This window comes from Aotus nancymaae, unplaced genomic scaffold (genome assembly GCF_030222135.1).
Source record: "Aotus nancymaae isolate 86718 unplaced genomic scaffold, 86718_ANA_hifiasm-v0.15.2.pri h1tg000014l, whole genome shotgun sequence".
Classification (NCBI taxonomy): Eukaryota; Metazoa; Chordata; class Mammalia; order Primates; family Aotidae; genus Aotus; species Aotus nancymaae.
The window spans coordinates 71,091,116-71,111,492 of record NW_026988425.1 but is presented as its reverse complement, the minus strand read 5'-3'; the positions used below and the strand labels follow the sequence as shown (position 1 = coordinate 71,111,492).

The following is a 20,377-nucleotide window of genomic DNA, read 5'->3' as shown; positions in this document are numbered from 1 at the left end:
AGTATGTCTTTTGGACTCTCCTGGCACTTGGTGCATTTTATTTATTCAGGCAACAAATGTTTATTCCACTATTTTAGAATTTATTGTGGTTAAACAAAATTGTTTTATTATTACTTGCAGGACTCCAGCTATTCATTCTGAAGATTTAGTGTCTAACACATATAGTGGTCAACAAAACAGATATTTGTTTAGTAAGTAAATGAATAATATGAAATCAGTTATTTATTCAAGACTCAATTTAAACCAAAGCATGAGAAGATCTCTCGTCCACCTATTTCAGCTATAGATGGCTTAATTTACTACAACAGTCATGAGCTCAGGATTCATTGAATGGTTGTTTTCTGTTGTTTGTGGTTTACACTGCTCCATCTACACTCCTGGCAAATGTCAGACATTAACCAATTGTTGGAGTTCCCTGTAACACCAGCACGTTCTCTGAATATTTATTATGCACAATGCAATAATGATTAACATTTGAACTCTGTCTAGGCTGAGTAAGCCACATCAAAGCTCTTTTTTCACTAGGACTTTTAAAATATCAAATATGAACTGAGTGAGTAGGTGTCAGAGAAATTGACTTTGTAAACTGAAAATCATAAACTTAGATTCATTTGAAATACGTCATGTGAAGTGCATATATAAAAATTATGAGCATTTTGATTTGTCCCTCGTAGGTAATAAATAACATCTGTAATATTCCTCCTCACCTTTTTCTGATTAGCTTCATGTCTGGCATATTTTTCCCAACACTCCTGTTTCGTGTTGTAAGAATTTCGCCAAGGACAGACAGGATTCTGAGTAAGGAGGGAGGGTGTAACAGAAACCTTGGGACAATCAGGTTTAAGTTCAGAAATGAGGGGAATACTTAATGGTAGTCAGGCCTCCCTATTTTACTCTTCTTTGGTACACGCTGGCAGAGCTGCACAGGCCCTGAGGGGTAGCAGTACCTGTGAAAGGCACAGGGTCTGGGACCCACTATAATCCAGACCCACAAGCCAGCCCCTCCTCCCCAAAGCTGGAATGGCTCCCAGGACCCCTCACTCCCCACATGCACCTACACCCACATGAGAACATCCAGCAGAGTGCCCTGGGCCACCACTGTCCCCTGGGGTCCATGGAGCTGGTGGGACCTCTGGAGACTACCAAAGGTGAACCAAGGTGAGCGTTGGCCAGCTCTGCTTTTAGCTGTTTTATATGATGGGCAGCTGCATAGAGTTTGTTTGGAAGGAAGATTTTGCCCTTAAAAAGTCTGAAAACCACTGCCTTAAATGCGTTATTTCAATAACTACTATATCATGATGATAATAATAATAGCTAACATTTATTGAGAGCTTATTATGTGCCAGGGACCCTACTATGGGCTTTCAATGTACTACCTCATTTAATTCTCCCAAAAAACCCTGAGGTAGTTACTCATTTTATCAGTGAGAAAACAGAGGCTAAGTAAAATGCCCATGCTTGTGGTTATGAAGTAGGAAAGCTGGCCCAGTTCGTCTGGCTCCAAAGCCAGAGATCTCAATCTTGCTGCTAATACTGCTATTATTTAGTTCTGGAAAAAGTGAAGAGGCAGCTTGGACCACTGGAAAACACCACATCACATGTTTAGTAAGTGCCTGTGACAGTCAGGCATGAAATGATGCTTGCGCTCCAGTTACTCTGAGCTACACACTATCCCTCTTACCCTCGTACTGTTGCATTGGCCCATCTGTAGGGCCCTTCCTGGATCCCCACTGGCCTCACCTAATTTTGGGAAAATTTGACAAGCAGTGAGACAGATGAATAAGGGTAAAAAGAAAAAAATTAGCTTGTAAATACTTCCCGAATATCCTGGCTGATCCAACATTCTTCCTCCTCTTCCTTCTCCTCCTTCCTATCATCTCTCCCTTTGCCTTTCTCCCCCACCCCACCTCTCTTCTTTGTTTCCTGTTTTCTTTTTGCTTCCCTTGTTAGACCTGTCTTCCTTGCCTTGTGTTAGATTCTTTAGGCTCCTATTTCAGGACAGGTCACAGCTACTCTTGCTTCTACACTAGGACACACCTGCCCCTCTCACTACTCAGTGTTAGTTCAGTGGCCTCAATAAACACTGGATGTTTTTATTTTATTTCATGTTTGTGCAGTTGAAGACTATTGAATTCATTGAGTTTTGTTTTTCCCCTTTTTTCAAAATGATGTATGAATTAGAATTGCACTTTTGAGCCAAACCTTGGTGGGTTTTGTTTTTGTTTTTAACAGGGCCATAAGTCTAGGAATGAGAAATCAGTTCATAAAATTAGTAGCAAGCAAATTTAGAATCCACTACAGCACCTATATCCAGCTTATAGTGAGCCTGAGAAGTAGTCTTCTGCAGGATGAGATTGATTCCAGCAGTGTGGTTAGATATTTTGAAATGCCTAAAGAAATGTTTATGCTCAAGTTAAGGTTGCAGCAGAAATCATGTAACTTGAGAATTTCTGGGGCCTAAATGTATGGACACTATAGAATGTACCACATCGCTTTGTGCCTCTGACCAGATCACTCTTCCACTGTCCATTTTCCTCCCATGCTGCCCCCAGCACACACATACTTGCCTCATCCCCTCAAAAAAATAATAAAAATTGAAATCTTTCTAATGCCTATTCTCCAGTTTCATCTAAGACATTACTTCTTCAGGGAGATCTTCTCCTTTCCCTAGACTAATCAAGGTCCCCACCTTGTGTTCCTAGGGCCCCCATCCCTGGCCACAACACCCTTCATAATTGATCATTACTGCTTGTCTCCCCACCTTCCCCCACCTGGCTGTGTGCCCAGCTGCTAGGACTAGTTCGACGAGTATTTGTTGATGAAGTAGATGAATACTTTAGGGGGACCATGGCCACAGGGTCCAGATACTTCTCAGCTCTCTGCTGCCTCCTTCCTCTTCCTTTCCAGACTCTGATTCCCAAGCAATTGGCAGGACATCTCTTTGTTTCTTCCATTCTGAAATTCACTGACCAACTGAGTACATCCATGCTCATAAACGTTTGATTTAATAATAAAATCTATTTTACATAAAAATGCCAACTAGAGTAGAAACTGCCTGCTCCTCCCTGTCTGCACTATGTGTAGGATAAGTGTGAAGGTGGGGAAAAGAGCATCGTCTTCTAAGGACTGGGAGTTGAACATCTCCTAGGTGCCCACTGCAGGCAGAATGGAAACAATGGGGTGGATACTGTAGGAGGCACATTTGAGTTCTTTCAAATTACTCAAGCTGATCATCCGTGGCATGGGCTACCTGGTGAGGCAGGAAGTCCTCTAGGGCAATAGCTATTGTCCTAGGGCAATAGCTGTGCAAAGACCATCACAAGTGCAACAGATGCTGCTGAAGATGGTAATTTCAGGCAGCCCATGTTGGGCCAGGCTGAGCCAGACAAGAGGCCAGGGCTGAGCTGGGCTAGACTCAGGGAACCAAAGATAGGTATGAAAGGGACTTGACCCCAAGGCAGAACCAGAATTGGGAATCTCTGTTCTATTTCACTCTATTTTTACAATTCTGGCCAGACCTGTAGTGTGGCATATAGAATTTAGGTGGTGTTACCACATTTTCCCCACATAATTTTCTAACAATACCTTGTTCCCTTGGCAGCTGGTTCAGATCTCACAGTCATAAAAGGGTTGGACAGTTGGTCACTCCTTGACTTTGACAGCTGTCAGTCAGAGGCCATAGGCTCAACATATATTGAAATGATTTCTTTCAGTTGGTCAGTTTTAGCCTATGTACCTGGGCTTATGGCAACCACTGTGGAAATTCAAGAGACCTGTACCCAGGATCTTTATACTTAATGGTGCACAGAATGCTTACCACACGTAGGATCTTATTTCCTCTTCACACTCTTTCTGTGAGGTAGGCAGTATTTTGGTTCTCATTTTGCATACAAGAAAACAGGAACTCAGGGTGGTTAAATGACTTAATAAGATAGCGAAAAGAGCTTGTTCTAAAGGCTATTGAAATGCCAGTGATTGATTTCTGTGAGTTCCTTTTTAGAACCAGAGAGTGATGGCATAGGGCAAGCTTATTCAAGCCCATGGCCCACAGGCTGCCTGTGGCCCAGGATGGCTTTGAATGCATAAACTTTCTTTTTTTTGAAGGGCGACAGGGACAGAGTCTCGCTCTGTTGCCCAGGCTGGATGGAGTACGGTAGTACGATCTCGGCTCACTGTAACCTCTGCCTCCCGGGCTCAAGGGCTTCTCATGCCTCAGCCTCCCGAGTAGCTGGGATTACAGGTGTGCACCATCACACCTGGCTAATTTTTGTATTTTTAGTAGAGACAGGGTTTTACCCCACTGGCCAGGCTGATCTTGAACTCCTGGCCTCTAGTGATCTGCCTGCTTCAGCCTCCCAAAGTGCTGGGATTACAAGCGTGAGCCACCGCACCTGCAAACTTTCTTAAAATTCATAAACTTTCTTAAAACATTGTGAGTTTTTTTTGCAATTTCTGTTTTTTTGGTTCATCAGCTGTCATTAGTGTTAGTGTATTTTATGTGTGGCCCAAGACAATTCTTCTTCTTCCAGGGTGGCTCAGGGAAGCCAAAAGATTGGACATGCCTGGTATACAATATGCCGCTGCTCCATCCAAAACAGCTCTGCACAGCCCTGCTTCCCAGCTGGTAGGGGCCTTTTTCATCTTCAAAAATTAAGCAAATTAGTGATGTTCACTAAAACATTGCCAGGAGCATCAGTTCAGAGTGTGGGGGCTTCTAGTCAGTGTATTTTAGGGAACTAATTTTAGGGATAAATTATTTTTAGGTCCACAGTAATCTTTTTTGTTGTTGTTGTTTTGTTTTGTTTTGTTTTGAGATGGAGTTTTGCTCTGTCGCCCGGGCTGGAGTGCGCAATCTCAGCTCACTGCAACCTCCGCTTCCCGGCACAATGACTTTTAAAAACAAGAATCTAGACAACAATGCATACATGCACATCTGGATATGTAAGCCCTTACCACACAGCGAGATGAGAGGGTGGCCTTGGCCCAAGCCTGCAGTTGTTGGTACATTTAAAAACATGAGCAGACTGGAGATTTGAACCACATGTACACAAGTGCAGTCATTCAGATGCTGCCTGGGTGCGCTGATCTGGGCGGGGGACTCACGGGCTCTGGGCCTCTGACTAGCTGGCACATGAAGGGCCTTAATGACTTGACCCTCACTTTGAGTTTGAGATCCTTTGAACTTTTGTTAGAGTGAGCCATGAAGAAATGGTCAGCCAATTAAATGTTTAGTGTAAACTACACTTTAGCATAAATAAACTCTAAGAGACACATTTGACTTACATAATAAACAAACAAGCTACTTTTAAGAACTTTTAAGTACAAAAGTTGAAGATGGTTCTTGCTAATTAAACCTGTCTTGCCTGTACATTAAAAACATACTCCACAGAATTTCCAGATTAGAAAACTCCTGAAGAACCAAATTTCCAAGAAAGCTGGGGTGTTTTTCTCACTTAGCCCAAGTGAGTAAGTTTTACTGTAAGTAAATATGCATATATCATTAAGTGTGAAGGTGTCATCACACTGGCAGGAAAAGTCAGATGGATTGTTAGCAGAGAATGAAATTTTACTGATCTTTGTAAATTGTAAAATGATAAAAAACAAATAGAACGCAGTAGAAATGAATGACAGGCCAAACAAACCAGACAGAAAAGGGGCTATAGACTAAAAGTGGTAAATTATAGCTTCCACACATAAATTTTTTTTACCCTAACCCTGTTCAAATTCTGAAACATAAACAGCAAAGCAAATATAGACCCTCTCTAAATCCACAGCAGAGGAGTGAGTTTGGTTGCTTTTTTGTTTGGTTTTATTTTGTTTTTCTGTTATAATAGTGATTTTTGCCTTCTTTCCTCCTCTTTATAAGGTCCTGAGTAGAAGAGGTTGTAAAAGAAAAGAAAACTATATTATACTGATGATAATAGCTACTATTCAGTAACAGTTATTAACAGATACTATTATCTATTTCATAGAGCAAGGATTAAATGAGTTATACATAGAACACTTAAAGCAGTGTTTTATGTTTATAAGCAGGTAGTATTTAAGCATTAGATGTTATTATCTTTAATGTTGACAGTGTTGACAGTAGTCTTATACCAGATATTCTACTAAGCACCGTATATGCCTTATTTCACTTGCTATTATTGTGTTAACTTTATAGATAGTAATCTGAGGCATGGCAAGTTTAGAATGTTGCCCAAGATCGCACAGGTGGTAATAACATTTACTACACACTTTCTATATGCTGTCCTTAGTACTAGACATTTTTAGTGTATCGTTGCATTTAGACCTCACAACAATACTGAAACTGAGGCCTAGGGAGGTCAGCTAACACCAAGATCACACAGCCAGTGAGTGATGGAGTTAAGAGTCAAACCCAAACAGTCTGGCTCCAAAAGTGTATGTTCTATACTACTGCACACCATGGCCTTCTGGAGAAGGGCTAGCAAGATGCTACTTCAATCATACAGCTCTTTCCTCCGCCCTCATTACCATCCCTAGCACTGCTCTCCTTCAGGGTCACAACAGTAGGTCTTCCTAAGCCCCATTCTCCAGTCATGCCCAGTTCATTGTACTTGAGCATCATTTCAGAGAGGAAGCTCCCCTAGACCCTCCCATTCATCCTCTAGCACTGCTGTGCCTCCTCACTACCCTGCCAAGCCCTTGCTTACCCACCTCTAATGCCAGAAAAATCACTCTCTCCAAGGAGGCCCATTCTTTCTGTCTTCGGGAAGCGCTGGTAGAAACACATTTCTTGTATTGAGCCAGAATGGTGCTATGTGCCTTTAACCTCTCTGTGCCTCAGTTTCTTCATCCATAGGGCTTTCATAAGGATTAAATTAGACACAAAGTGCTTAAAACAATGCCTGAGGCCAGGCGTGGTAGCGCACGCCTATAATCCCAGCACTTTGGGCGGCCGAGGTGGGTGGATTACGAGGCCAAGAGATCGAGACCATCCTGGTCAACATGGTAAAACCCTGTCTCTACCAAAAATACAAAAATTAGCTGGGCATGGTGGCACGTGCCTATAGTCCCAGCTACTTGGGAGGCTGAGGCAGGAGAATTGCTTGAACCCAGGAGGTGGAGGTGGAGGTGAGCCGAGATTACGCCATTGCACTCCAGCCTGGGTAACAAGAGTGAAACTCCATCTCAAAAAAAAAAAAAAAATGCCTGATCTATATTATTTTTGCTAAATATTAGCCACTATTACTATTTTATTATTATTATTTCTCTCTATGGCTTCCACCCCGAATGCTTTATAGTACAAACTTAATCCTTCTTGAATTCACTCTTTTTCGCCATTTTGTCAGCTGCAGCCTGCCCTCCAGGATACTATGGTGACCTTTGTGATGACTTTGCAGGCTCCATACCATATCACTCCAATCTGCCCTACATGCATCGTTAAGAACTGCCTTTCTAGGATATTGCTTTTGTACATCATTTCCCTCTTCAGAAGCCAAACTGGTTCTTGGTTGCTTTCATACTTTAGATGGATTATTAGGTTCTCTACCAATTTCTTGCTTTTCTCTCCGATCATGAAAACTTCCTGTCTTCCATGGACTTTCCTCTGGTTATTTGCAAGTCAGCTCACATATTTATTTTGTTTAAGTATTATGTAGTTAAAAGTCTCAAAGGTTATACACCAAAATGTTAACAGCAACTAATAAATTAACAGGTCATTTTTATTTTCCTTTTCATGTTTTCCTGTATTTTCCAACATATATACAACAAACATATAAATTGCATTGTTACTAAAAATACTGTATGTCTCATCAAAGTACAATCAAAGACTATATGATACTTTCCAAAGTTAAGAGGATGCCCTGTGCAGTCAAGAGAGTAGGATTGCCTTTCATGAAGATCAGAAGTATCTCCAGGTCTCCCTCAGTCCCTTCCCTGTTTGATGAACCCATTGCCAATTACTAATCAGTGTACTTCAAACTATATATTAGCCAGGTGTGATGGTGCACACCTGTAATCCAAAACAAAATGTAGGCCAGGTGTGGTGGCTCACACTTGTAATATCTCAGCACTTTGGGAGGCCAAGGCGGGAGGATTGCTTGAGGCAAGGAGTTTCAGACCAGCCTGGTAACATAGGGAGACAATTACAAAAATTATAGGTGCCTCTTTAAAATTTTTTTTGAAAATTTTTTAAATTAGCTAGGCGTGGTAGCACATGCTTGTGATTCTAACCACTCAGGAGGCTGAGGTGGGAGGATTACTTGAGCCTGTAAGCTCAAGGCTATAGTAAGCTATAATCTCACCACTGTATTCTAGCCTGGGCAACAAAGACCTTATCTCAAAAAATAAAAATGAAAACCAAAAATGTAGAGAAGTACAACATATTTAACAGATATTATAGATTCTTCCTTAAGGGGTTGAACTACTCTGTTCAAATGGAGGTGGCGAACCTGGACCCCTACCCACTAACTCACCATCCTACTTCAAGACCACTTTCAAGTTACTTCCAGAACCCATTTTGAGTCTGGAGAACACAGTTCTCCACTGAAACCACCAGTCCACCTCATTCTGGTAACAAGCAACTCCCAATTTCTAGGGGTTGCTCAGATAAGGAATACTATAAGTTTGCTACATATTATATAACATATTTCATTCTTCCTAAAATTTTCTGCCAAACTTGCCATCCAAAATCAATACACACGGCTAATCCATCTTATAACTGAATATTTCTGTCTGGCCAGGAAGCTTTATTATCTCAGAGGTGGCTTTCAGCTCAGAAGGAAACGAAAAAAATTTGTTTGTTTATACTTCTCTCTTAACTCTCTAGTCCCTGCCCAAAGGCCAACAAATCCAATGCCCTTTTCTCACTCATCAAGCTAATAGATGGAATATTTGGCTCTTTTGATTTGACGTCTGAAATCTTTTGCTCTTTTAGCTTCTGCGATGTCCTGTTTAACTGGTTTACTTCCTCATATTATTTTCTTCTCTGCTCCATTTGCTATTTTCCTTTGGCCCTCAGTGCTTTGTTTCTGGGCATCTGCTTTCTTCTTGCTTCCCTCGCTAGACAGCGTATTCACTTCCAGGGTTAAGCCATCACTGCATTGGGGTGGTACTCAGTGTATGCCTCAGTCTGTCAGACAGAGGTCAGTCCTGGAGCTCCAGCATATCGTGGAGACATCTACTTTAAGCTCAAGTTAATTCCTAAAGTCAGTATGTCTCATTCCAGAATCCCATGCTCCCTGCTATTTCCCATCTCAACATCTCCATTCTGCCAATATCAACACTATTCTCTCAATCACCAAACTCAAAACCTTAGAATTTTATTTATCTTTTATACTCTTTTGTCACCAAACATCTTGGATTTCCCCTTCAAACTTGTCTTAGATGTCTCTTTGCTCATCACTTCATGTCGTAGAATTCCAGAACACAGTGCTGTATTACCACATAGTTGATAATCAACAGATATTTCTCAAATCAGAATCTAGTCCAACTCTGTCAAAGAAATTTTAAAAGTTTCTTAACATTTTAAGAAACCTCTGCATCCTGTCTCTGGTACTGACAGTTTATCCAATACACTGTCAAGTTAATAATGAAAACACCCAGGGCAGCCAAAGCAATCTTGGGAAAAAATTAAAATGGGAAAATTCAGACTTCCTGATTTCTCAGGTTACTGCTAAGCTTGACAAGTCCAGGTAGTGTGGTACTGGTGTAGAAATAGACATAGATCAGCTAGGTGTGGTGGCTCATACCTGTAATCCCAGCATTTTGAGAGACTGAAGCAGGGGAATTGCTTGAGGCCAGGAATTTGAGAACACCCTGGCCAACATAGTGAGACCCTATATCTATCTAAATAGATAGACAGAAATAAATCAATTTTTTAAAAACTATAGATCAGTGGAATGGAATTGAGAGTCCAGAAATAAACCCTCATGCTTATGGTCAATTGGGTTTTGATAAGGATACCAAGACAATTAAAGAGGGAAAGAATACTCTCTCAAACAAATGGTTCTGAGACACCTGAGATACCCACATACAAAAGGATGAAATTGGGTAGGTACAGTGGCTCATGCCCGTAATCCCAGCACTTTAGAAGGCTGGAGTGAGAGGACTACTTGAGGCCAGAAGTTCAAGACAAGCCTGCACAACATTGCGAGACCTCCATCTCTATAAAAAAGTAGCTGCGCATGATGGCATGTGCCTGTAGTCCCAGCTAGTCTGGAGACTGAGATGAGAGGATCACTTGAGCCTAGGAATTTAAGGCTACAGTGAGCTAAAGCTAAGATCGCACTCCAGCCTGAGTGACAGAATGAGATCCTGTCTCTAAAAAAAATAAAATTGAAAATGTAATACAGAACACAGTTTAGCCAATTTTTAACGCTCTGCAGTGACTCAAAAGGTTAAACATAGACTTACCATATAACCCAGCAATTCTACTTCTAGTATCTACCCAAGAGAAATGAAGACATACATCCATACTGACATTGTACATGAATGTTCATGACAGCATTATTCATAGTAGCCGAAAAGTATAAACAAAGAATTGTCCATTAATTGATGAATAAAGAAAATGTGGTCTATTTTTTTGGCAATATACAGCAATGAAAGGAATAGTATTCATTAATAAAAAAGAATAAAGTACTGATACATGCTACAAAATGGATGAACTTTGAGAATATTATGCCAAGTGAAAGAAGCCAGACACAAAAGGCCACATATTGTCTTATCCTATTTATATGAAATGTCCAGAGTAGGTAAATCCAAAGAAGCACAAAGTGGGGTAAGGGTTGCCTGGGGCTGGAGGGTGTGGGAGTAAATGGGGATTGACTGCTAATGGTGCAGCGTTTCTTTCTGTGGTGACACAAATGTTCTAAAATATGTTACAGTGATGGTTACACAACTTTGTGAACTATCATACTAAAAACCATTGAAGTTTACACTAAAAATGCATGAATTTGATCATATGTGAACTATATGATACACTCTTTAAAAAATATATTAAAATTCCTCTTATGTCTCCCTATCGATTAGAAGAAAAAGTTGCCATCTCTCTGACCTTTCTTCTATGGCTATATCTCCCCCCAACCATAATCAAGAAATACTCAGCCAGGTGCAGTGGCTCACGCCTGTAATCCCAGCACTTTGGGAGGCCGAGGCAGGCGGATCATGAGGTCAAGAGATCGAGACCATCCTGGCCAACGTGGTGAAACCCTGTCTCTACTGAAAATACAAAAATTAGCTGGGCATGGTTCCGTGTGCCTGTAGTCCCAGCTACTCGGGAGGCTGAGGCAGGAGAACTACTTGAACCCAAGAGGTGGAGGTTGCAGTAAGCCAAGATTGCGCCACTGCACTCCAGCCTAGCGTCTGGCAACAGAGTGAGACTCTGTCTCAAAAAAAAAAAAAGAAATACTCCCTGTATTTATGAACTCACGTCATTAGATCAGGCCCACCCAGATAAATCTGAGGTAATCCCCACATCTTACAGGTCTTACCCATATTTATATCTGCAGAGTCCCTTTTGGCATGGAAGGTAACTTATTCATAGGTTCTGGGAGACTAGGATCTCAACATTTTGGGGGGACCATTGTCCTGCCCACCACACCCTGTTTTATGCTTCTTTCTATTGCATAAGAATCTCACACATGTTGATGGATGGAAAAAATATATTATGCAAGTACTAACAGCAGCAACAGTGACAGCTAAAACTAGGCTATCTATACATCAGACAAGTAAAAGGAGGAAAGCATTATTAGAATTAAAGAGGGAGTTTTCAAAATAGTTCTCAGTCATAGGAGAGATTTTTAACATACTTCTCTCAGTAACTGATACAACAAGCAAACAAACATAAATGGCCATAAAGATACAAAAGATTTGAGCAACATAGTTAACAAACTTGACCTAAATGATATACAGATCGCTGAGCCCAACAACGTCAGACTACATATTTTTTACATTGGTGCTTGGAAAATTCATGATATTAAATGTACATGTTGGAAATGAAAATGTTGAATATCTGTTATTCAAAAGGTTATAAAAAGAATAACAAATTAAGCCCAAAGAAAATAAAGGGAAGGAAATAATAAAAGAAGTTAATAAAATAGAAAACAAACATACTACAGGGAGGATCTACAAGGCCAAAAGCTGGTTGTTTGAAAAGACTAATAAAATCAATTAAACACTAGCAAAATGTATCTTGGACAAAAATGAGAAGCATGAATTGCCAATATCAGGAATGAGCAGGCAATATTACTACAGATGCTACAAACATTTAAAAGGTAATACAAAATAAAAGTTTGCACGTACTACATAAATTCCTAATAAAATACAAGTTATTGGGCCGGGAGCAGTGGCTCACACCTGTAATCCCTGCACTTTGGGAGGCTGAGCTAGGCAGATCATGAGATCAGGAGATCAAGACCATCCTGGTCAACATGGTGAAACCCTGTCTCTACTAAAAATACAAAAATTAGTTGGGTATGGTGGTGTGTGCCTTTAATCTCAGCTACTCAGGAGGCTGAGGCAGGAGAATCTTTTGAACCAGGGCGTTGGAGGTTGCAGTGAGCCGAGATCGCGCCACTGCACTCTAGCCTGGCAACAGAGCAAGAATCCATCTCAAAAAAAAAAATAATAAAATACAAGTTACCAAAACTGACAAAAGGAGAAATAGAAGATCTGAATGGACCTATACCTGCTCAATAAATTAAATCAATAATTTCAAACCTTTCCACAAAGAAAACTCTGGGCCTAGATGGCTTTACCAACCAACTCTGTTTTTGTGGCTGAATAGTATTCTGTTGTGTCTATATACCACATTTTCTTTACCCACTCATCTATTGATGGACACTTAGGTTGATTCCATATCTTGGCTATTGTAAATAGTGCTGCAATAAATATGGGGTGCAGGTATCCCTTTGGTATACTGATTTCCTTTCCTTTGGATAAATACTTCTTGGTGGGATTACTGTATTGTACGGCAGTTCTATTTTTAATGTTTTGAGAAACCTCCATACAGTTTTCCATAATACCTTTACTAATTTACACTCCCACCAACAGCACGCACACACATTTTTAAAGTATAAAACAGTACTGTATATTATCCCTTGGCACATACATACTCTACTGTATTTTAAAATGGCTGAAGGATGCACTGAAGTCACAATAGCAGCAGCCTCTGGGGGAGTAAATGAAAGGACAGAGTTTGAGGACAGGGACGAAGGAGACTTCAACTTCGTTTTTATTGTCCAGCTTCTTTTTTTTTTAAAAAAAAAGCAAATATGGCAAAATGTTAACATCTGTTCATTTTGGATGATGGCTCATAGGGTGTCATTCATATTATTCTTTGTAATTTTCCCTCTGTTTAATTTCTCAAAATGAAAACAATAAAGTCGAGATAATAGTATCTTTCATAGTTTAGTCTTAGGCATATTTATTGTTTAGGTATTTTATGTTCCTGTTTGTTTTAAGAAAAAATGTGTATAAATGTAAGTATAGATGAGATAGTTAAATTTCCTTTTTTTGTTTATGTTCACAAAATGTGCTTGTTTTATTTAGCATTCTTTGGTATCAAAACGTGGCCTTCATACAAACTTGTCAGGAGTAAACCATGAGGGTTCACAGTTTTACCACAGCCTGTATGTTAGCAACCACTTCCTGTGATAGACATCCTCATGCACCTCAAGTACTAGAAGCATCCGTTTGTATTGGAGCCAAAATACCCACAAGCAGAGAAACAAGAAGTCAAAACAGTTTTCTTCATTGGCGCTAAAGATTTGTTGCTGTGTGATTGTTGAGACTGAAGTTCTGAAAGCACCAATGTTTGCTGGATCTGTCTCTAACTTGTCTCTACAAGGTCATTTCCAAAACACTGCCAAAATAACGTCATGTCCCGCCTTTTCCACCACCAACACACCCTGCATGAAAACCCCAAGGAGCACAGAAGTCCTGCTTGGGTGAGGATGAGGGCTATTTCAAAGTCTGTTATCAAAGAAAGGCAGACAGATGGACAGATGGATTAGCCACTCCAATGGAGTCTATACTTTTATAGACATATCACATATTATGACAATTAATTACTAGACTGGTGGTTCAGCAACCTTTTGAAGTGATCCCAAGATGATTGCCATGACCATATTTGAAAAGCTAACAGATAAATGTGGGCTTAAAACAGACTACATGTTACTCAACTAGGCCCTAACCATATGCATAGGTCAAAGTGAGGTGAGGGCCCTCGTGGACCCACCAGGATCTTCCATAAGAGCAGAACTCTCGCCTTGTTCACTTCTTTCATAAGCAGGCAAAGGAAGGAGTTATTCAAAAGAAGGAACTGAGCATTCTCAACCCAGACCCTTTTGTCTGTCCAGTTTCTAGCCAGCCTGTCACCTGGATCTATGTAAGCACTCTGGCCTGCTCTCAGCTATGCGCTAGCTCAAGGAGCCCAATGGGTGTCCAGCAAGATCAACGATGAGGGCTAAATCTTTCTAAGTCAAGGGTCAATTACAAACAAGATCTCTCTGCCACAGATCTGAAGCCATATTCTCTCCAATCAATTTTGTCAGTAACAAAAGCTCCATCTGTGTATCCTCTACCTCTTAATTGGTTTCACACTTAAGAGGGAGTAGAGATTAGTAATTGCTCCCCACAAAAGCAAAAAACTAAACTGATGATTAATTAAGACCTCAAAAATGATAAATTAATATAATTCATGATACCAGCCAACAATTTGTATACCATATTTATTCTTATCCCCATAGTTATCCTGTCTGAATAGTTAACTGAGCACTGCTCACTTTTAGATTTCATAAGAGTTGTTAAAAATAAATCTTTGTACTCTACCGTGGCATGCATGAACTCTCATAGCTTGAGATGACTGCATTAAAATGTACATTTTATAATTTCTTATACTATTTACATAGGTATAACTATACATAGAAAATGTATTTAAATGTTTAACAGGCAAAAACAAAAACCAAAAAAACAAGTCACCCTGCTGTAACAGAACACTGTTCTGCATATGGCCAGCTGTACATTGGCAGAACATAGCGATTTTAAGGATGAATTAGTGTTGTAATCTCTTTGGGATTTCATTTATATTTGCGGTGGTTTATGACTGACATTTCGTGTAACTATAGCTTTCTGTTTGGATTTAATAAAAGATTCATTTCTGTGGCAAGATACACATTTGCACTCCAGTGTTGAATAAAAGCTACTGTTCTGCAAGGGTATAAAATGCTGATTTATAACGACACGTTCCAATAACAGCAATCTAATTCTTTCAAACTATTTCTTCCCAGGTCCCAGGAACAGCATGGCTCCAGCAAAGGATGACTCTTCTCTTCCAGAATATTCAGCCTTTAACACATCTGTCCATGCTGCAATTAGACACGGAAATTGGAAACTCCTCACGGGCTACCCAGGTAGAGTGCTTAGCTTAGCAAACTTCCCTTCTCACAGTAGACAAAGCAGGGCTGTGTCCTCAGGGCAGTGTCTCCAGTCTACCTTCACTCCTGGGATTTTATTCCCATGGTCATTTCTCTGGAAAGGGAGGACATACTCACTCTTGTTCTAACTATTTCCCACCTCTTCCTCCTTGGCTCCTCAAGGCTCCTAAGCCCTACCACTCACCTCACTTTGCTCAGATACCTGAAATCTTAACTTGTCTTTCTAATCTTTCATGATCCCTCCTGATATATGTCCTAAAAAGACAACTATTATTCAGGGTATTCTTTTCCCACTTCTGAGACTCTGCCTGTTCCCAATTACACAGCTTCCATTCTTGTCATGGCCCAAGTAAGCTTTCCCAGTGGATCATCAAGAAGTTTACTGAGTAATTAACTGCCTTTTGCAAAACATATCTCTGGGCCTGCTGAATGAGGAGATAATAGAGGAATGGTTTAACCTACTGGTCCTAACGAAAAAGAGAGAGAGAGAGAGAGAGAATTAACTGTAGCAGGGGTGAGAGGAAGAAATGTCACTCTGATGCTTCATGGAAAATATGGATTTTAAATATGTGTGGCTATCAAGCACAGCACATTCGGTAGCAAAGAGAATCTCTGCGAGCTACACCCTCAACCAGTGGTGTCGCTGGGGAAGGAGGTTGCTCCCCTGATTAAATTCTCTAAGAGTAACATCTTTTCAATACTTTTAAAATATGTGGGATAATGGTTAAGGCTGTGATGTAATTAACCAATGTTTACAATGAGAACATTCTTGGAATTGCAATAAGACAAGTCTTTTTTGTCTGGGATTGTCCCATGTATTGCAAGGCATTAACATCACTGGCTCATGCCCACTAAATGCCAGGAGGACCCCTATGCCCCAGTCCTTGTGACAAGGACATACACACATGCACACTCATTTCTGGGTGTCCGTGCTTGTGAAGCAGTGAGACTTGTCTAGTTAAAGCACCAGAAGTCGATGTTGAGAAACATCTAGAGACAGCATTTACGGTCACATCTTTTTATGTGTCCTCACCCACAACCCAGTGCCGGCTTGGCCTCAGACTCCTTCCCTGAAATTAGAACCTGCCTCTGTGCTTCTCCCTCAATAAACTGTTTTGTTTTCTTTGCTAGGCTGTGGTTACTGGTTCCCTCCACCGTCTCAATACAATGTCTCTGAGATACCCTCATCAGACCCACCAACCAAGACCCTCTGGCTCTTTGATATTGATCAGGATCCAGAAGAAAGACATGACCTGTCCAGAGAATATCCTCACATCGTCACAAAGCTTCTGTCCCGCCTACAGTTCTACCATAAACATTCAGTGCCCGTGTACTTCCCTGCACAAGACCCCCGCTGTGATCCCAAGGCCACTGGGGTGTGGGGCCCTTGGATGTAGGATTTCAGGGAGGCTAGAAAACCTTTTGATTGCGAGTTGGACCTCAGGACTTTTCTCATGACTCTTGTCTCATTTGTTATCCCAACCTGGGTTCACTTGGCCCTTCTCTTGCTCTTAAACCACACCAAGGTGTCTAATTTCAACCCCTAATGCATTTAAGAAGCTGATAAAATCTGTAACACTCCTGCTGTTGGCTGGAGCATGTGTCTAGAGGTGGGGGTGGCTGGATTTACCCTCTTTCCTAAGCTGTGGGACAGCTGGGAACTTAACTTGAAATGGGAAATTCTCACTGAGCCCTGGAGGCTAGAACAGCTGGCTCTTTTAGCCTCACAAGTCAGACCTTAGATTTCCCTCTGCCAATAGCCAGTTTTATTGAGTGAATCACATTTCTTACACAAATGAAGGGAGCAGACAATTATTAATGGTCTGTTGGCCAAGACTTCTCCCTGTTGAAGGATCATGTTCAAACACTCCATGTGAACCACCCCTCTTGGTTCACCCCTTACTCACTTATCTCATCACGGAGCACAGAGCTCATTTTGTTGTTCAGGTCAACAGCAAAAATGCCTACACCTTGATTTTGGCTTTTACAATAAAGAAATGTGATTTTTACCCTAATTTATTCTTCCCCAGCCATTGCTCATTCTGTCTAGACTTCCTGCCACTTCCAATTCTTCTGTGGCTTTTCCTACCTTTCCGTTTGACCTCAGTGTCCTATCCCTGGGAAGGCCACTTTGCTTCTCTACCTGAGCACCCCTGATTTCTGGAACACTGTTGGGCCCTACCTTGCTTTTGCCCCTAGGGCTGAAGCTAGAGGCCTCCCTGTAACAGACGGTGGAGTTGCTCTGTGAGGATGTTCATGGTAGACACTAAGAGGGCTGGCATCGGTTCAGTGAAGCTTTTCCTATGTTGCATGGAGTTAATCATCGTGATTGTGGCTTTATCTCATAATATATTAAAACTTGCCCTGCTATTTACTAGCAGTGAGAAGAAACCTCCAGAAAGAATATGAAAAAGCAAGTGGCCAGTGTCAGGGATACTGGGCCTTAGTAAAGCAGAGGAGGGCACATCCACAGTCCTCATATTCTCTGTTTTACTGCTTGTATTGAGGTTCTGGGGTCTGGGAAAGAGGGTGCACAGTTTGACCTGCAGCCCTTTTTCCATCCCACTGTCTTACTAATGTGGATCAGTCCATATTAGCTCTAGAGAGTGTCAAACCCAGAGAAATGTGTGCAAAAATGATACTCTTTTCTGCATTAGCCCCACTGTTTTGTTCACCAATGCTTGGAACACTGCCTGAAGGCACTCGATACATTTTTTTTAATTTTTATTTTATTTTTAATTTTTTATATTTTTTTGAGACAGGATCTCACTGTGTCACCCAGGCTGGAGTGCAATGGTATAATCACAAGTCACTGTAGCCTCAACCTCCTGGGCTCAAGTGATTCTCCCACCTCAGGCACCCAAATAGCTGGAACTACAGGTATGTATCGCCACACCCAGCTAATTTTATGTTTTGAAAAGACAAGATTCTCTATGTTGCCCAGGCTGGTCTTAAACTCCTCGGCTCCAGCAGTTCTCCAATCTTGGCCTCCCAAAGTACTGGGATTACAGGCATGAGCCACTGCGCCTGGCCTCATTTTTTAAAGTAAATGAATAAATGGACAAATGAGTAAATGAGAAAGTCTCATACCATGAAAGATGCTAGTCCAATGAGCTAAATACAGAGGTAATATAAATTTCTTCCAACTGTTGCTTTTCTGTTTGCAAGATGCCCCTCCTGGGGTAGGAGCATAATCTACATCACTGGCCAGTCACAGGACTCTGTTGCAAGGTTGTCGTGTCCTCTCCAGAGCAGGGAGAAAAGGAACTGTGCCTACCAAAAGTACTCTCTTGTCAACAATTTCCATTTCTATTCTTTATAGGACACTAGAAACTAAAAGGTACAAATAATCTGATATAGGTCCTTGTATAGCCATCCTTCAATTCAGTAGCAATATTTTCTGGTCACTACTAACTTGTATTGTATTAAAAAGGGACTATTGGAAGGAAATGGTGCTAGAACTAATGATATCTTTTACCAACCTTTACTCAACTTCTGGGTTGGCAAACAGCAGGCCAAAATGCTGTCACCTCCCACTTGGAAGCCTATGGCCGACAGCATGAAATAACTGAGCCCAGATGTTCCTTCCGCATCCTCCAAATGCCAGGGTTGTGTGTAGGTAGCCATTGGAGGCCATCGCTACAGGGCATCTATCTATTATCGCTGCTGTCCCCCCCAACAGCTGTCTCTAGTTCTAGTTCCTTGGTTTCCAGCCAAAATGGGGGATGTTCTGCATTCAATGGACTTCAAAAGAGTTTTGAAGCCTAATTTTTTTGTAAAACAAGTACTTGAGATTTTGGTTTATCCATAATAGAATGTAGCTCATTAGATTCTCTGATTCTATACAAGAATGTGAAAAGATTCATATGTTTTTGTTAGAAATAATGTTATTTCTTTCCAATTTTTTTTTTTTTTTTTTTTTGAGACAGAATCTCGCTCTGTCGTCCAGGCTGGAGTGCAGTTGTGTGATCTCAGCTCACTGCAACCTCCACCTCCCAGGTTCAAACTATTCTCCTGCCTCAGCTTCTCAAGTAGCTGGATTACAGGCACACACCACTACACCTGGCTGTGTTTTGTATTTTGAGTAGAGACAGGGTTTCACCATGTTGGCTAAGCTGGTCTGCAACTCCTGACCTCAAGTGATCTACCCACTTCAGCTTCTCAAAGTGCTGGGAATTACAGGCTTGAGCCATTGTGCCCGGCAAATTTTTTACCTTTAAAGAAGGTTTTGCTTATTTAATTGTGAGCTCATTTTTCTTTGTTACTACATGATTGTTTCAGATTTGGGGGACAAAATAAAATTAATTTTTTAAAATGTGTCAGCCATGGGTATGGGGCTTCCATTTGGGGTGAGGAGAAAGTTCTGGAACTAGATAGTGGTCATGGTTACACAACATAAATGTACTTACTGCCACTGAATTGTATACTTTAAAGTGTTTAAAATGGTAAGTTTTATGTTCTATTACAATTTTTTAAATGTGTCCACCAACTTTATGGTATGTAAATTGTATCTCAGTAAAGCTGTTAAATAAATAAATACAGTAAAAATTTTAGAACTAAAAAAAGTATCAATCATTGCCCTAAGAATATAAACTATAAAATAAGTCATTAGAGGGAAGTCCTGAAAGGGCAGGAGTGAAAACAAAGAGGCAATAAGAGAGTGTTAGTTCTCTATTGCTGTGTAACAAATCACCCCAAAACTTAGCAGCTTCAAATAGCAAACATTTATTACTTCACACATTCTTTGAGGGTCAGGACACTGGGATTCGTTTAGCCCAGTGGTTGTGGCTCAGGGTCTTCCGTGAGATTGTGGTCAAGCAGGCCTGTGGTCATCCAAAGACTTGAGTGGGGCTTCAGGCTCCACTTCCAAGCTGACCCACTCACAAGGCTGTTGGCTGGAGGCCTCAGCTCCTTGCCATGTGGGCATCTCCACAAGCTGCTTGGATGTCCCCACCATGGCAGTTAACTTTCCCCAGAGCAAG

At 41.0% G+C, this 20,377-nt stretch overlaps 1 protein-coding gene across 3 annotated transcripts in view; it reads left to right on the top strand.

Moving 5' to 3' along the window:
* The window catches only part of ARSB (arylsulfatase B), a 207,448-nt gene extending 188,631 nt beyond the window's left edge, over window positions 1-18,817 (top strand). For all 3 annotated transcript variants that reach the window (XM_012462101.3, XM_012462103.3, XM_012462102.3), the window contains exons 7-8: window positions 15,249-15,371; window positions 16,527-18,817. In XM_012462101.3, the coding sequence (XP_012317524.2) occupies window positions 15,249-15,371; window positions 16,527-16,792 (389 nt within the window). In that variant the 3' untranslated portion in view covers window positions 16,793-18,817. The remainder of the gene's footprint in view (window positions 1-15,248; window positions 15,372-16,526) is intronic.
* Window positions 18,818-20,377: the final 1,560 nt, after the last annotated feature.